The sequence below is a fragment of the Microplitis mediator genome, chromosome 3 (genome assembly GCF_029852145.1).
Source record: "Microplitis mediator isolate UGA2020A chromosome 3, iyMicMedi2.1, whole genome shotgun sequence".
NCBI classification, from domain to species: Eukaryota; Metazoa; Arthropoda; class Insecta; order Hymenoptera; family Braconidae; genus Microplitis; species Microplitis mediator.
This window is the reverse complement of record NC_079971.1, coordinates 12,749,179-12,764,909: the sequence shown is the minus strand read 5'-3', so window position 1 is coordinate 12,764,909 and position 15,731 is coordinate 12,749,179. Positions and strand designations below refer to the sequence as shown.

Below are 15,731 nucleotides of genomic sequence, written 5' to 3'. Positions count from 1 at the left end.
GGAAATATTCGTAATATAGTTGATATTAAAGATTATTTTCATTTCAGAAAAGATAATTTAGCTTATTTTATTAGCACTAATGGTGAACCATGCGATAATGGTGCAATTAAATTGAAAGAAATAAATAAATTACCGACATTTAAAAATTTAGAGTTAGGAAAAGTAGTTGAAAAGAAAATTAAAAATAAATATTATTTTGCTTTGCCTATTCGTGAAAAAGAAGAAGAATCAATTGTAATTTTAATTGAAAATTTAAAATTAATTTTTGAAAATTTAAAAGAAACTTTAGAAAAATTCAAATTAAAAACAGTAAGTTTTGCAAAAAGTGAAAACATTGAAAATTTACCGTGGAATAATGTCATAACAGAATTAAAAAATGTTTTTGACGGAACTGATATTAAAGTAATAATCTGTTTGGGCACAATTATTTATGTTCCTATCGAAAAAAGAGATTAAATTTTTTATGAAATGCATAAATCACCAATCGGGGGTCATAAAGGGGTAACTAAAACTTATCAAAGAATTAAAAAAGATTATTATTGGGAAAATTTGAAAAATGATATTCAACGTAGAATTCAACAATGTTTAGATTGTCAATTAAAAAAATTAGTTCGTATAAAACACAGGGAACCTATGGTTATTACTGATACTCCAGCTTGTTAAATGAGCGAATGCTCTGTGGGATTCTGGTGTAGGTGTGGTGAATTCAATAATTAAAAATTACACACTTTTAGAATAAAATAAATTTAACTGTTTATTTACACTTTATACATATAATTGTAAGAATACTGTATAGCGAATGCGACTAAATACTAGATAGCGAATGCGACTTAACACACGAGTATAAAAGAAACACGTGGTACTTTGTGATTCAACAAACGGAAATTACCTTGAGTAATTTATTATTAGCGGATGACAATTTATTTATATCCAATAAATAGCAGCCTTGATATACTGACTAAGTATTGAATATAATTCAGCACAAGAATTACTTGAAAAGCACAAGAAAACTTTTATAATAGCGAAGCGATTTTAGTACACGAGGTGAACTGTTCAAGAGCAAGTTGAGAATATGAGGAAACGTTGAAAAGTGAAAGCTCACAACGGTTTCTTTATGACGTCAGAGCGGTAGACCAATCAGAAAATTAATAGCCGACGCTGACGAAATTTCAGCCAATAGCGAAAATCCACGTAGCTTGTAGAAATCTTGAGCCAATGAGTGCGTTTCATGTCGCAACTCTTTTATTCAAAGTTGGAACTAATTATTCAAATGATGGAATTTCCCCATTGGCCAAGATTTCGCGCGTAAGTTCAAATAGCGAAGGTGCTGCCGACCTATTGGTGAGGTTCGGCGTTCTCAGGTGGTAGCGAATTGGGTCTTGACTGAACATTCTCCCCAGCGCTGGCGACGGTGTCGACAGGATTGTCGTCTGGAGAGTGAACTGGCAGCACGCACAGTTTAGCGATTGGTCTAACAAGTTCAGTGGTAGCGGTCTTCAGGGTGACGACTCGAGTCAACCCATCTCGTCCTGGATGTAGCGCAAGTACTCTAGCGAGTGGCCATTTTGATGGTGGGAACCTCTCATCAGTCAGCAGGACTAATGAGCCCACTTTGATGATGTTTGATGGATGATGCCACTTCGATATTGATTGATGTCGTTGTAAGTATTCAGACGACCATCTTGTCCAAAATGTCTGGAACATTTGTTGTAATTGTTGCCAGCGTGACAACGTAGCGGTGTTGTTTTCCAGTAGCGAAGGTCCTGGCACAGCGATTAGAGGCTCGCCGATGAGAAAGTGTCCAGGAGTCAAAGCGGTTAAGTCTGCAGGATCTTCGGATAGCGGAGCGATCGGTCTTGAATTAAGCACAGCTTCAATCTGTGTTAACACTGTAGCGAGTTGGTCGTAAGTCAATAGCGATTCACCAATAGTTCGAATAAGATGGAACTTGATTGACTTGACGGCTGCTTCCCACTTGCCACCAAAGTGGGGAGCACTTGGCGGGTTGAACTTCCAGTCTGTGCCATCTGTAGCGAGTAAATACTGAAGTTCCCGTAGCTGTCTCGATCCTGCTGCGAATTCTTTCTTTAGCGTAGCGTCTGCTCCTACAAAATTTGTACCACAGTCCGAGTATAGGGTACTGCAGGCGCCTCTCCTACTAGTAAATCTTCTGAATGCTGCGACGAACGCGTCAGTAGAATAGTCGGTGACAATTTCAATATGAATAGCGGAGGTAGCGAGACATACGAAGACAGCGATCCAACCTTTATAGGTTTTCGCACCTCGACCTTGGAAAGTCTTTAGTGTCACTGGCCCAGCGTAGTCTATTCCAGTGTGCAAGAATGCTTTAGATGGTCTTACACGAGCGGATGGCAATTGTCCCATTAGTTGTTGTGCACGAACACCTCTATGTCTCGTGCACACGACGCAGCGAAGAATATGAGACCTGACTGGAACACGGCCACCTTCTATCCAGACAGATCTCCTTAGATCAGCGAGTGTCAATTGAGTTCCCCCATGGAATGTCTTTTGATGCGAATGCTCTATCAGTAGCGTACTTAAGCGTGATGATCGTGGTAAAATAGCTGGATTTTTTTGATCATCATCCAATAGCGAATTCTTCAAGCGACCGCCGACTCTGAGTACTCCATTGTAGTCGACGTAGGGAATCAATTTAGCGAGACGATGATTTCGATGTAGCGAATCACCATCCTTCAGTAGTTTCAGCTCTTGCGAATAATACTGACTTTGCGTATACTTGATCAGCAAAATCTTAGCGAGTTCCAGGTCAACTGTAGAGAGTGGTGTGGCCAGTGTGGACTGTGGCACTTTTTTAAATTTAGCGATGGCACGAAGACAGATTCCAAGCGTGCGAAGTAGTGGTGACAACTTAGAGAATTTGTCCAATAGCGTATGTAGCGGGTGTGAATCTGCCTTGAAGATGGTAAAAACCAGACCTGGACGTTCTTCAAGATGTGATACCGTCTGAGTAGGGATGTCAAAAGATGGCCAGTTTTCTTTTGATTGACTGAGCCACTTAGGTCCCGTCCACCATAGCGAATGCTGTTCCAATTTAGCTGCTGTTAAACCTCTTGAAGCGCAGTCAGCTGGGTTAAGTTTCCCAGGAACAAAATCCCAGTTGACACTTGGTAGCGATTCTTGAATCTTGGTAACTCTGTTGCGAATGTAGACTTTCCATCTAGCGGGGTTGTTTCGTATCCACGTTAAGGATACAGCGGAGTCTGTCCACATGAAAATTGGTACGTTTTCAAGCTTCAAGACTGTCTTTACGTAGAGTACCAGTTGAGCGAGTAATACAGCGGCATTGAGCTCCATTCTTGGTATAGATATTGGTTTCAGTGGTGCGACTTGTGTTTTGGCACACACTAGCGAAATATTGGAGCTTCCAGTAGCGTCAGTAACTTTTAAGTAGACGACAGCAGCCATAGCGAGTTGCGAAGCGTCAGAGAATCCATGTAATTCTATTGATACACCAGTTCTTACATGATTCCAGCGAGGTATCTGAATCTTCGAGATCTGATGTAGTTCATCTCGAAATAAATTCCACTCTTGAAGAAGCAACGGTGATAGCGTAGCATCCCAATCGAAGTTCTGCAGCCACAGCTTCTGCATGAACATCTTGGCTCTTACGATGATGGGTGCCGAAAACCCAAGCGGGTCGAACAAGCGAGCAATTTCAGATAAAATTGTGCGTTTAGTAGTTGGAGATGCTTCTGGTAGCGAATAGCCAAACTGGAATTTATCTTGAGTAGAATTCCAGGTTAACCCGAGCACTTTTACTGTAGTATCCCCAAGTTCTCGTGGTGTATCTTCTTGGGTTTCAACTGGAGCGACTTGAGACAGTAATTCTGTTGAATTACTTGCCCATTTTGCAAGCGGGAAGCATCCTGCGGCACACATATTTTTTGTGTCGAGAGCAACTTGAATTGCCTCAGCGAGTTCATCTGCGCCTCCATAGATGTCATCAACGTAGCGGGTGTTCGTCAGCGGTTCAACAGCTTTAGGAAATTTATTTCCTTCATCTTCAGCGAGTTGTAAAAGTGCTCTTCCAGCGAGATATGGAGCTGATGTTGTTCCATATGTAACCGTAGCGAGTGCAAATACTGTTGGTAGGTCCTCTTCGTCGAACCAGAGTATGCACTGTAGATGATGATCTTCCTTGTCAACTGCAATCTGACGAAACATCTTAGTTACGTCAGTAGCGAATAGATAGCGGTGACAGCGAATTCGAATCAGTACATCACTGATGTCAACTTGAATCTTGGGGCCCACATGGAGTATCTCGTTGATGGATACGCCTGATGTCGTTTTCCATGACCCATTGAATACCACCCTGAGCTTGGTGGTAGTGCTCTGTTCTTTGAGTACCCCATGATGAGGTAACATGTAGCTATTTGGTGGTAAATCCTTTAATTTTACGCGTCTCATGTGTCCCAAGTCTTCATATTCCTTCAGGAAGTCGTAGTATAGCTTCTTGTAGATTGGATCTTTGTCCAGACGTTTGCGAAGACGAAGTAAAGCGTATTGCGCAGCTCGTAGCGAGTCACCCAGTTGACTTGGAGATGATTTAAGCGGCAAGCGAACGACATATCGACCATCAGTCTGTCTGTAGTGTGTTTTTACAAAGTGTTGTTCACACTTTTCCTCATCTTCATTGTAGTGTATAGCGAATTCTGTCTGTGGTTCTTCTTGGTACCAAAACTTGCTCAGCAAGTCTTGTAATTGATCATCAACAGTGACATGATGACCATAAGCTGTCAATTTAGAAGTAGCGGTGTCCACAGACCCATAGATGATCCAGCCAAGCGTCGTTGACTGAGCGATTGGGTCATTGTCATTACCCTTCCTTATTTTAGCGTTGATTATGTGTGCAGCTGGTGCTGCACCCAGAATGATGTCAATAGGTCGAGATGTTAAGAAGTCTGGATCAGCGAGTTGCAGACCTTTTATATGCGGCCATTTCTTGTTGGGTAGCGTGAATGACGGCAAGTTCACCGTCAATAGAGCAAGCACATGAGCTTGGATAGTGATAGAAGCGGAACTATGTAGCGAATGCAGCGACACCTGGCATGATCCAAGTGAGTGTCCAGCTGACACATTACCAATCCCTCGTAATGGTATAGCTGCCTTGTTTAGCGGTATATCCAACTTCTTAATTAGCGAATGCGTCACAAAGGATAACTCCGATCCTTGATCAATAAGTACACGGGCAGTACATGTACTTCCTGATAGCGAATTCAACTTAACAATTGCGGTAGCGAGTAATACATTGAGCGAATGAGCTGAAAGCAGACTAGGTTAGCGAGTTCAAAACAAAAGTTACCAAAACTGGAACTATTTGTTACCTGGAGTCGGTACAGCAGGTTCCTGTACCGATTTAGCGGGAGTCTCCTCATCAATGTGCGTGGACGTGTGATGTGGCTTCTGACAGTGATGGCACCTGTCCTTAGTCTGGCAGTCAGCGAAGCGGTGGCGTCCCACAAGCAGTTGTAGCATAGCCGGTAGTGGTAGACATCTTTTTCCGGTTTTGTGGTGACGCCTGCTGGTAAGTTGGGCAAAACAGCACGAAGTGCTTTTGCTTGCAGATCGGACATAGTCCTGGTTCACTCGTCTTCTCTTTCGGAGTGAAAGCGTTGTAACTAGCCCCTTCTCTTGACGTAGATGCCTTGGAGGGGGGAGCGGATCTACTGGTGGCGCCTCCGGGCTTGTTGTTAGCGGCTGATCGAGAGTATGTCTTCGGAGCTGGTGGTCGGTCGGTCATGACCTTAGATGGTGCTGCAGGTGTTCTTGTTCCAACCCCAGAGTTTTCCCAAGCCCGTACCTTGGCCTTTAGCATATCGTGCAGCTGCTTGTAGGTTGGGAACTCGTTGGAGAGTCCTAGAGAGGCCATCCACTCCACACGAAGGTCTTCTGGTAAGCAGTGTACCGTCAAGCGAATCAAAAAGGGATCCGAATCGCTGATTGGAACTCCCAATGCAGTGATGGCGTCCAGCGACTTTTTATTAGCGAGTAACAGATCATCAAGCTCGGCAGCGGAGTGGCCAGTTAGCGGTTGTCGGTACAGTATTTCATCGACATGCATGTCGAGTAATCTGCGTGGGTTTGTATAGCGAGTGTTCAAGAGTTCCCAAGCCGATTGGAAGGCGTCATCCGTGACTTGGATGTTGGCGATTAACGACGCGGCTTCACCTTTGACCTGGGTTTTCAGGTAATGCATTTTTTGAGCGCCAGTAAGCGAATCTTCATGTATGACCAGAGAGGTGAACAGGTCCTTGAATGAGTCCCATTCGTCGTAAGTTCCCTGGAACGTTGGTAACTTGATTTGAGGCAAGTTGGTTTTGTGCGCGCCTCCAAAATATGCGGTTTGATCGTGGTTGATGGCTTGAGGCTCTGGAGCCGGCACTGGAGCGGGTCTCGCAGCGGTGAGTCTCACTAGAAGCTCTGTGTAGACTTGACTAGCGGTACCAAATGCGTTGCCAGTATGGTATTCGTTTGCAACGATCTCTGGAACATCCTCGAACAGTCTCTCATGAGTTGTGTTAAAGCGAGACCACAAATCATTGAGGAAAGCGAGTTCAGCGTCGATAGCGGGTGCACCTTGGGTAGCGAGAATGGCGTCGGTCAAGCGAGTAGACATATTGCGCATCGTGTCGATGCGGTTCATTTGAAGCGCGACTTGGGCTTCGGCGGCCATCTTGATTATACAGCACTCACAAAATGGACGCAACAAGTGAAAACCGACGCTAAGTTTTCGATCTTAAAAATCTAATTGTCTTTATTACACCGGTGTGTAATTTCGATCACCACGGGCAGCACTCTAGCAGTGCTCAGCAATGCCCACGGCACTTAGCGATTTCACTGCACAAAAAAACTGATCACTCACTTTTTTCTCACAATTTTTTAGATGTTTTAATTTTGTGATAATTATTAATTATTGAACCCACACCAGATCCGGCTCGAAGGACCAAAATGTTAAATGAGCGAATGCTCTGTGGGATTCTGGTGTAGGTGTGGTGAATTCAATAATTAAAAATTACACACTTTTAGAATAAAATAAATTTAACTTTATTTACACTTTATACATATAATTGTAAGAATACTGTATAGCGAATGCGACTAAATACTAGATAGCGAATGCGACTTAATACACGAGTATAAAAGAAACACGTGGTACTTTGTGATTCAACAAACGGAAATTACCTTGAGTAATTTATTATTAGCGGATGACAATTTATTTATATCCAATAAATAGCAGCCTTGATATACTGACTAAGTATTGAATATAATTCAGCACAAGAATTACTTGAAAAGCACAAGAAAACTTTTATAATAGCGAAGCGATTTTAGTACACGAGGTGAACTGTTCAAGAGCAAGTTGAGAATATGAGGAAACGTTGAAAAGTGAAAGCTCACAACGGTTTCTTTATGACGTCAGAGCGGTAGACCAATCAGAAAATTAATAGCCGACGCTGACGAAATTTCAGCCAATAGCGAAAATCCACGTAGCTTGTAGAAATCTTGAGCCAATGAGTGCGTTTCATGTCGCAACTCTTTTATTCAAAGTTGGAACTAATTATTCAAATGATGGAATGTCCCCATTGGCCAAGATTTCGCGCGTAAGTTCAAATAGCGAAGGTGCTGCCGACCTATTGGTGAGGTTCGGCGTTCTCAGGTGGTAGCGAATTGGGTCTTGACTGAACACAGCTGCTTGTTTCTGGAAAATTTCTATGGATATTATCGGGGCAAAACAAAAAACTAAAAGGGGAAATGAATATATTTTAACTATTCAAGATTTATTTTCTAAATTTTGTATCGCAGAAGCATTACTTAACACTTTAGCTACAACAATTTCAACTGCTTTTGTCAAAAGATTTATTTGTTATTTTGGTCCGCCAAAAATTATTCTTACAGACCAAGGTCGTAACTTTTTAAGTGCTATTTTAAAATGCGTAGCAAAAAGATTCGGTATTAAAAAACTTAAAACTACAGCTTATCATCCACAATCAAACGGTTCATTAGAACGATCACATCACACATTAAACGAATACCTTAAACACTACTCATCCATTGATGAAGAGTGGGACGAATGGATTGAATTAGCAAGATTTTCATACAATACAAGTTATCATGACGGAATTAAAAATACACCTTATGCTATTGTCTTTGGACAACAGTCTAGATTACCTTCTAGTGAACCAATAAGAGAATGTGAGCAATTACCTACAATGCAAGGTTATTTAATTGATTTAATCACAAGATTACATGGGATAAGACTATTAGCTTATCAAAATTTAGTTGACGCTAAACACAAATCTAAAAAATATTATGATAAACATTGTAATCCACAAAATTTAAAAGTAGGTCAATATGTATTTTTACAAAGTGGACCAAATCCAGGTAAAACAAAAGATCATTACTCTGGACCACACAAAATTCTCGAAATTTTGGGTAAAGGAAACGTAAAAATTCAAACAGAAAAAAGAATTCAAATAGTTCACATGAATCGATTGAGATATTCATTTATAAATCCAGAAATTACGCCAATTAAAAAAACACGTAAACAAAAGAAAAATAGCGATGAAGAAAATTCTAATTAATTTATGTTTACAGATGATTTTCAATATCACTTTTGTGATTTATTTTATTTTATTATGGTCATCATCAGCGAGTGGAATTATTGGGTATGATTGCGGGAAATTTTCATCAAATTCAACAACATTTTCAATTACAGAGGTGGGAGATTGTGATATTCATCCTAAAGAAATAAATATAACAGAACCGTTTATTCAATTATTACAATTAAAAGAATATTCGTTAACAAAAGTCATTCAATGTAAAATCGAAGTAGATCGAAATATTTATCATTGCGGGGCTTATTCTCATATGTCAGTAGTACATAGCGGGCGTATGGAATATATTGAAGAAATTTCGAAAGGAAGATGTTTAGATATTCATAAATCGGGATCATATAGATTCGGTACATTATTTGTAACCGGTTTAAAAATTAATAGCACAACTACGCGTGGTGCAACACTCGCAGGGTCAATCGGTAATGATGGAACGTGTAATAAAGGAAATTATTCGGATTTTTATGGAAGTTGGAGCGATATTGTCGTTCAAGGGGTTTTAAAAATTACAATACAAGAATATTTCGCGGAAGTTAAATATGAAAATGATAAAATTTATTTAAAATCAGGTTTAACGTGTACTTTATCTGATTTATCTTGTTTGGATTGAGAGGGAGGTTATACTCTTTGGGACTATATTCCATCACATAAATGTGATTTTCAAAATTTCGGGGTTTTATACACGGGTAAAGTAAATAAAACATCTGAGAAAAATTCAGATAAACATGAAATTATTTATTCCTTAGAATCAAATGGAATAACATTTGCATTAACTACCACAAATATTGAAATTATTTGTGGCTATAAAATAATCAGAACTGAACATCCTAAATTATTTATCTTTGAAACATCAAAGAATGATTTAATGTTAAATAATAAAATATCAATAAAAAATTTAGATCTATTTGCGTATGTTAATTCTAAGTTTGTATATGTAGAAAAATTTATACAAAAACAAATTAAACAATTATATTACGATATGCTAATTCATCGTTGTATGCTAGAACGTAATACTTTAAAAAATTTGTTATCAATTGCGTCAAGTAAACCAGACGAGTTTGCTTATAATTATATGAAAGGACCAGGTTATATGGCTATAATGTCAGGTGAATCGATAAACATTGTAAAGTGCATACCTGTTGAAGTATCAGTTTACCCAAGAAGTGAGTGTTATAACGAATTACCAGTGAAAAGAGGAAATGACAGTTACTTTTTAACTCCAAAAACAAGAATTTTAGTAAGAAAAGGTACTCAGATTGATTGCAATCCACTTTTTCCACCTTTATTTTTAATAGATGGATCATGGTACAAATTTACACCTAATCCAGTTGAAGTTTTACCACCAAATAAAATTCAACCATTAACCAAACCAACATGGAAATATACTTCTCCAAAATTTTTAGCTACAAGTGGAATTTATTCTGAACAAGATCTCGACAAATTAAGACATAGAATTATGTCTCCAGTAGAAAAACCAGCAATTTTAAGCAATATTGCTAGAGAAATGGATGGTTTGCATTTTGCAAATCAAGGTGAATCAATATTAAATTTATTTGACACTAATGCATTACAAACATTAGCTGATTCAGCATGGGAAAAAACATGGGGAAAATTTTTAATTTTTGGATCTGCAAGTGCGGGAATATTTAGTATAATTATGATTATACGACTAATAAAATTTTCATTTGACACATTACTTCATGCTTTTCAAATTCGAAAAACTCTTGGATGCTCTTTTTATTTGTGTTTTTCATTTTGGGATGCCTGTACTAATTACATTTTAATAAGAGCACACGAAAATAACATCAAGAATATTCATAAAAGTATTAATAATAATAATAATAATAATACAAATTCAAACAATGATGAAAATGTTGAATTAGTTATAATTCGACAACCAACCCAAAATCAAGAAATTCAAACAACAATTGAAAATACCGAACCATCAGCACCATCAACAGATAGAAAAATTGATCCAAGTTTACCAACAAATGAAGAAGAAAATGATGAAGCAAGAACTATTCAAAAAACAACTAGCGTGTTCCGTTTATCCTCATAAAATAATTTTAAACTCAATTCTAAAATTACTAACAACTTGTGACTAACAAATTTTAAAATTTTTATTTTATAATTTTAGTGATGATACTTAAAATTAAAAGTGTTATTACAGATGAAAATTCCTGCCGGAGTACTTAAGCAGATGAAAGAAGATGAAGAATTAGATGCATTGTACGGAATTCCACATACCAGAATTCCTGGAAGAAATTTAAAATTCTACGCAAGTTTGATAACATCATATTGTACCATGCCGAGAGAAATAGTAAAAGAGTTTTATCACAATGATTTTGACAACGCATCTATGTGCGAAAATTGTTTAAAAGACTGTCCAATGATTTTTACTAAAAGATTTAAATATTGCAATCAAAACTGGCATCGGTTATATCCGTATAAAATTTCGGGAAATTGCATCAAATGCGGTGAAGTGTTAATATATCAAAAACCGGGATATATTTGTGAAGATTGTGCAAATACTTGGGTAAACTATCGCGACATTTTAGAAAATAAATATTTCATTGATACTTATGTGTAATTTAGTGTTAAGAAAAATTAAATTTTATTGTCATAAATATTGTTATTAAATAAATATATAAATATATAACAGAAAAAAAAAGAAAAATAAAAAAAAAAAAAAAGAGGAAAAAATATTAAAAGCGAAAAAAAAAAAAAATCGTAAATAAATAATAATTAAGGATTTACATAAAAATATAATTTTTAAATATTAATCAATATTTCAATTTATTATTAAAAAAAATAAATTCAAACAATATAAAAATACGTAAGAAATTAAATATAATAAATTTTATAAGTAATTCTTAATAGAAAAGTATATATATATTTATTTATCGATTATTCTCAAGGTAGCTTTCTGTAATTGGATAAATAATCGATGCATTACCATCTTTGCGCTGGTAATGTTCTTAGCGCGGGAGGGTAGCGACGCGCGCAGTCGTCGCGAAATTTAAATTTTTACATATATCTATATATATATATTAGGGTGATCCAAAAAATAACAAATTTTTTTTTTCTTCCAAACAGGTTCAAAAGTTTCATTTCGATAAAAAAAGACGCCTGTAAAAATTAGAGCTCTTAATATTAACATTAAGAGGTTCCTCATCGCACTTTTCTATTTTCCATAAGAATAACATGGGAAAAATTTTTTTTACGTCTTCTGATTTTAATAAGTAGCTAACGATGCGTCATAGGAATAAATGGCAGGCATATTTTTGTAAGGAATTGAATGCTCTACAAAAAAAGATTCTTATCATTTTTTGAGGAATCTATTTGTTCAAAAGTTATTTGAGGTTGAAGTCGAATTCATATTAAATTTTGAGATTTTCTACTTTTCCGGCGAAACTATCAGACTTATTACAAAATATCATCTGACCTTTTTTGTAGACAATTTTATTCCCTAAAAGTTATTTCGAATAAAGTTTTCTCGAATTCCGCATTGTTTTCTAGTTATTTTTATTTTAATGTCAAGCTCTTAAAATCAATCAGAAGACTATTTTTTTATGAGCATGACATTAAAATAAAAATAACTAGAAAACAATGCGGAATTCGAAAAAACTTTATTTGAAATAACTTTTAGGGAATAAAATTGTCTACAAAAAAGGTCAGATGATATTTTGTAATACCTCTAATAGTTTCGCCGGAAAAGTAGACAGTCTCAAAATTTAATATGAATTCGACTTCAACCTCAAATAACTTTTGAACAAATAGATTCCTCAAAAAATGATAAGAATCTTTTTTTGTAGAGCATTCAATTCCCTACAAAAATATGCCTGCCATTTATTCCTATGACGCATCGTTAGCTACTTATAAAAATCAGAAGACGTAAAAAAATTTTTCCCATGTTATTCTTATGGAAAATAGAAAAGTGCGATGAGGAACCTCTTAATGTTAATATTAAGAGCTCTAATTTTAACAGGCGTCTTTTTTTATCGAAATGAAACTTTTGAACCTGTTTGGAAGAAAAAAACAAAAGTTTGTTATTTTTTGGATCACCCTAATATATATTCATACATATTCCTTATATACATACATCATATACATTATATATACACATATTCAATATATATTCAATTATTCAATATATATTCAATTATTAAAAAAATTTATGAAATAAAAACAACCATGAATAACAAAAATAGAAGTAGGAATTATAAAAAAATAAACAATAAAAACTGAAAAAAAAATAAGTATAAATAAATAAGCAAAACAAAAAAATGTATTCATATGAATATATATATATCTAAAGTAGATAAGACATTTATATTATTCCTAAAAAAATATTTTATGAAATATTATTTTAATATTTAACGCATGTTAAATTTTTATGTCATTGGAATGCATGCTAAAACCAAGGCATAAGTCGCGTTATCGCGAAACGGACTCAAATGACACCCCTTCCGCATATAAATTCTTTTCAAAATTTTGAGTAGGGATGTTACCAACCGGTGACACCTTATATTTATTAAAAATTATGCGTCATTAAGTGTCCAGCTTTACTTTAAGAACCACGTATAAACGTAAATTACGTAAAACAAGTGAAAGTAATAAATCAAAATAATAATAGTAATATCTTATAAAATATACAATCATTGGAATTAAATATAATATAAAAATAAAATAATAATACTTATTATAAACATTAAAACTCGTGAAAAAAAAAATAAAATAAAGAAAGGTAAAAGAAATAGTTTTGCTACACATAATTTAAATATTACAAATTAGCAACAAAAATAACTAAATAAATTAAATATTATTAGATGTCGTCCAATCCACAAAATTTTTTGGAAATAGAAATTATTCGTCAACTCAACGTTCAGGAACACATGGAAATATTCAGAGGAATAGAAGATTATTCCTGTATTCAAAGAAACAGGGCTACAACCAACAAAATTTTCATCGAAGACATTATAACAGAAAATGAAAAAATTACTTGTGTCAAATGCTACGTCAATTTGATAATTAACGAGGATGAATCGTTCAAGGATTTTCAAAGGGTTGTTAATCCACATAAGATTTCAAGAAATCAAAAAGACAATTGTGATTATTGCAATTCGGTAATTTTTGAAGTTATACCAGCAAGTGATTGTGAGGATTGTCGTCAAATTTTCATTTGGAAAGAAGAAGAGTTGACTGTAAAAGGAAATTTGAATGTAGAAAAATGGTAAAAAAAAAAAAAAAAAAAAAAACAGAATGAATAAATAAAAAATAATAATAATAACGAATAGAAGAAACTAATTAGTAATAAAAAAATAAAAAAAAAAAAAAAAAAAAAACACACAGAAGTAGTAATAAAAAAATATGTTATCAATTTAAATAATTATTGCACTTTATAAATAAATTTATACATATATATATAATACTGTAAATGCACAACCAATGTACTAAAAATAAAAAAAAATAATTATAAAAAATTTAATAAAAAATTTATAAAAAAAAAAATATGAAATACCCACATTATAAATAAAACTAAATGTACAATTTTAGTTTTGTACTAAGTTACTTTTATTTTTTTTTAAAAATACATAAAATTAAAGAATTTTCAGTTCTGATTATTAGATAAGAAAAATAGAAAAGGTAAATATGATAATTGAAATATATATAATGAAAATTATCAAATTAGTTTTTGTTTATTATTAAGTAAAATAATAAACAATAAAATATGATGAAAAAAAAAAATTTGTTAAAATGAATATAAATATTTTTTTTTAAATAATAAATATATGATCAAAAAGTAAGTATATAAAAAAAAAAAAAAATAATAATAATAATAATAATGATAAGCAAAAATTTTTATGAAAAAAAAAATTGTAGAAATTTTGAAATCAAATTTGGAATTTTTATAAAAAAAATTATTAATAAATAAGTGAAATATTAAAAATGAGTAATATACATACATTAATATTGTAAACTGAAATTAAAAATTATTCATATCTATTGAAAAAATTTTTGAAAAATTTGAATTTAATTAATAACAATAAAAAAAAAATATAAAGAACAAATAATAATAATATTACATGAATATATGTACTCATGAAATATATATAAGAAAACAATTTAATAATAAAAATAATCATGAATAAAATTTATAAAAAAAATAATAACAAATATATAATAAACATAATAATAATATTTAATAAAAAAATAAAAAAATAAATAAAATATTGTTAAATGAAAACATACATATATTTAGTTTTATAAATATTTGTCATATATTAAAATATATGACAAATAACTAACAGTGGGGGTGTGACGTCACGACGTCGTATTCTTGCTGTCAATCAATTTATTAAAAATCGTACATGCTATGCCATCTGGCTATGCATAAATTAATTAATTAGCAAATGACTTCCAGCCATTATTACGGCTGATGATTTTTAAATTTGAATTTAAATTCAAATTATTTTTATGAAATATTGTTGTTTAATAAATATAAATAAATATGATAATAAAATATTAAATGATAAAAAAAATAAATGATTATAAAATTTGAATATAAATTCAAATTTATATATTTTATAATTAATAATAAAAATTGAAATTTATTGATAAATAAATAAGCAAAGAAATAATGAAATAATGAAATGATAAAAATTTATGAATGTGAAATATGAAATAATGAAAAGAAATAATGATATGAAAATGAAATTATATGAATGAATAAATAATGAAAATAATGAAGTAATATGAAATGAAAATTTTGAAATTATTATTATAAAAAAAATAATATGAAATGAATTTTGAAATATCTTTAAGAGATAAAGATATTTATTGTTTAAAGAAAAAGAAATAAAATTAATTATTAATGATATGTTTATTAATAAAGAAATGAAATAAGAAATGAATAAGAAATGAAAATTATGAAATGGTATAATAAAATATAATTAAATAATAATTATTAATAAACAAGTTATTAATAATTAAAAATGAAATGAATTATAAAATGCAATAAAGAGAAAAATAAGAATCAATAAATATTGATTTATGAATTCGACTCCAATGCTTTATGCGTGT

General features: G+C 33.3%; 1 protein-coding gene across 1 annotated transcript; it reads right to left on the bottom strand.

The window, feature by feature from the left end:
• Nucleotides 1–1,335: 1,335 nt before the first annotated feature.
• Nucleotides 1,336–5,417, bottom strand: LOC130665891 (uncharacterized). Its single transcript, XM_057466520.1, has 2 exons — nt 5,345–5,417; nt 1,336–5,246 (listed from the first exon to the last, which is right to left on the bottom strand). The coding sequence occupies exons 1-2, from the start codon at nt 5,415–5,417 to the stop codon at nt 1,336–1,338; spliced, it is 3,984 nt and encodes a 1,327-aa protein (XP_057322503.1).
• Between the last annotated feature and the right edge of the window lie 10,314 nt (nt 5,418–15,731).

What these genes read in the sequence shown, in the direction of transcription:
- LOC130665891 (XM_057466520.1), bottom strand. Translation starts at nt 5,417, where the DNA reads ATGAGGAGACTCCCGCTAAATCGGTACAGGAACCTGCTGTACCGACTC. An exon ending in AACAAATAGTTCCAGTTTTG is followed by an intron (nt 5,247 to 5,344) that starts GTAACTTTTGTT and finishes ATTCGCTATCAG; the next exon opens with GAAGTACATGTACTGCCCGT.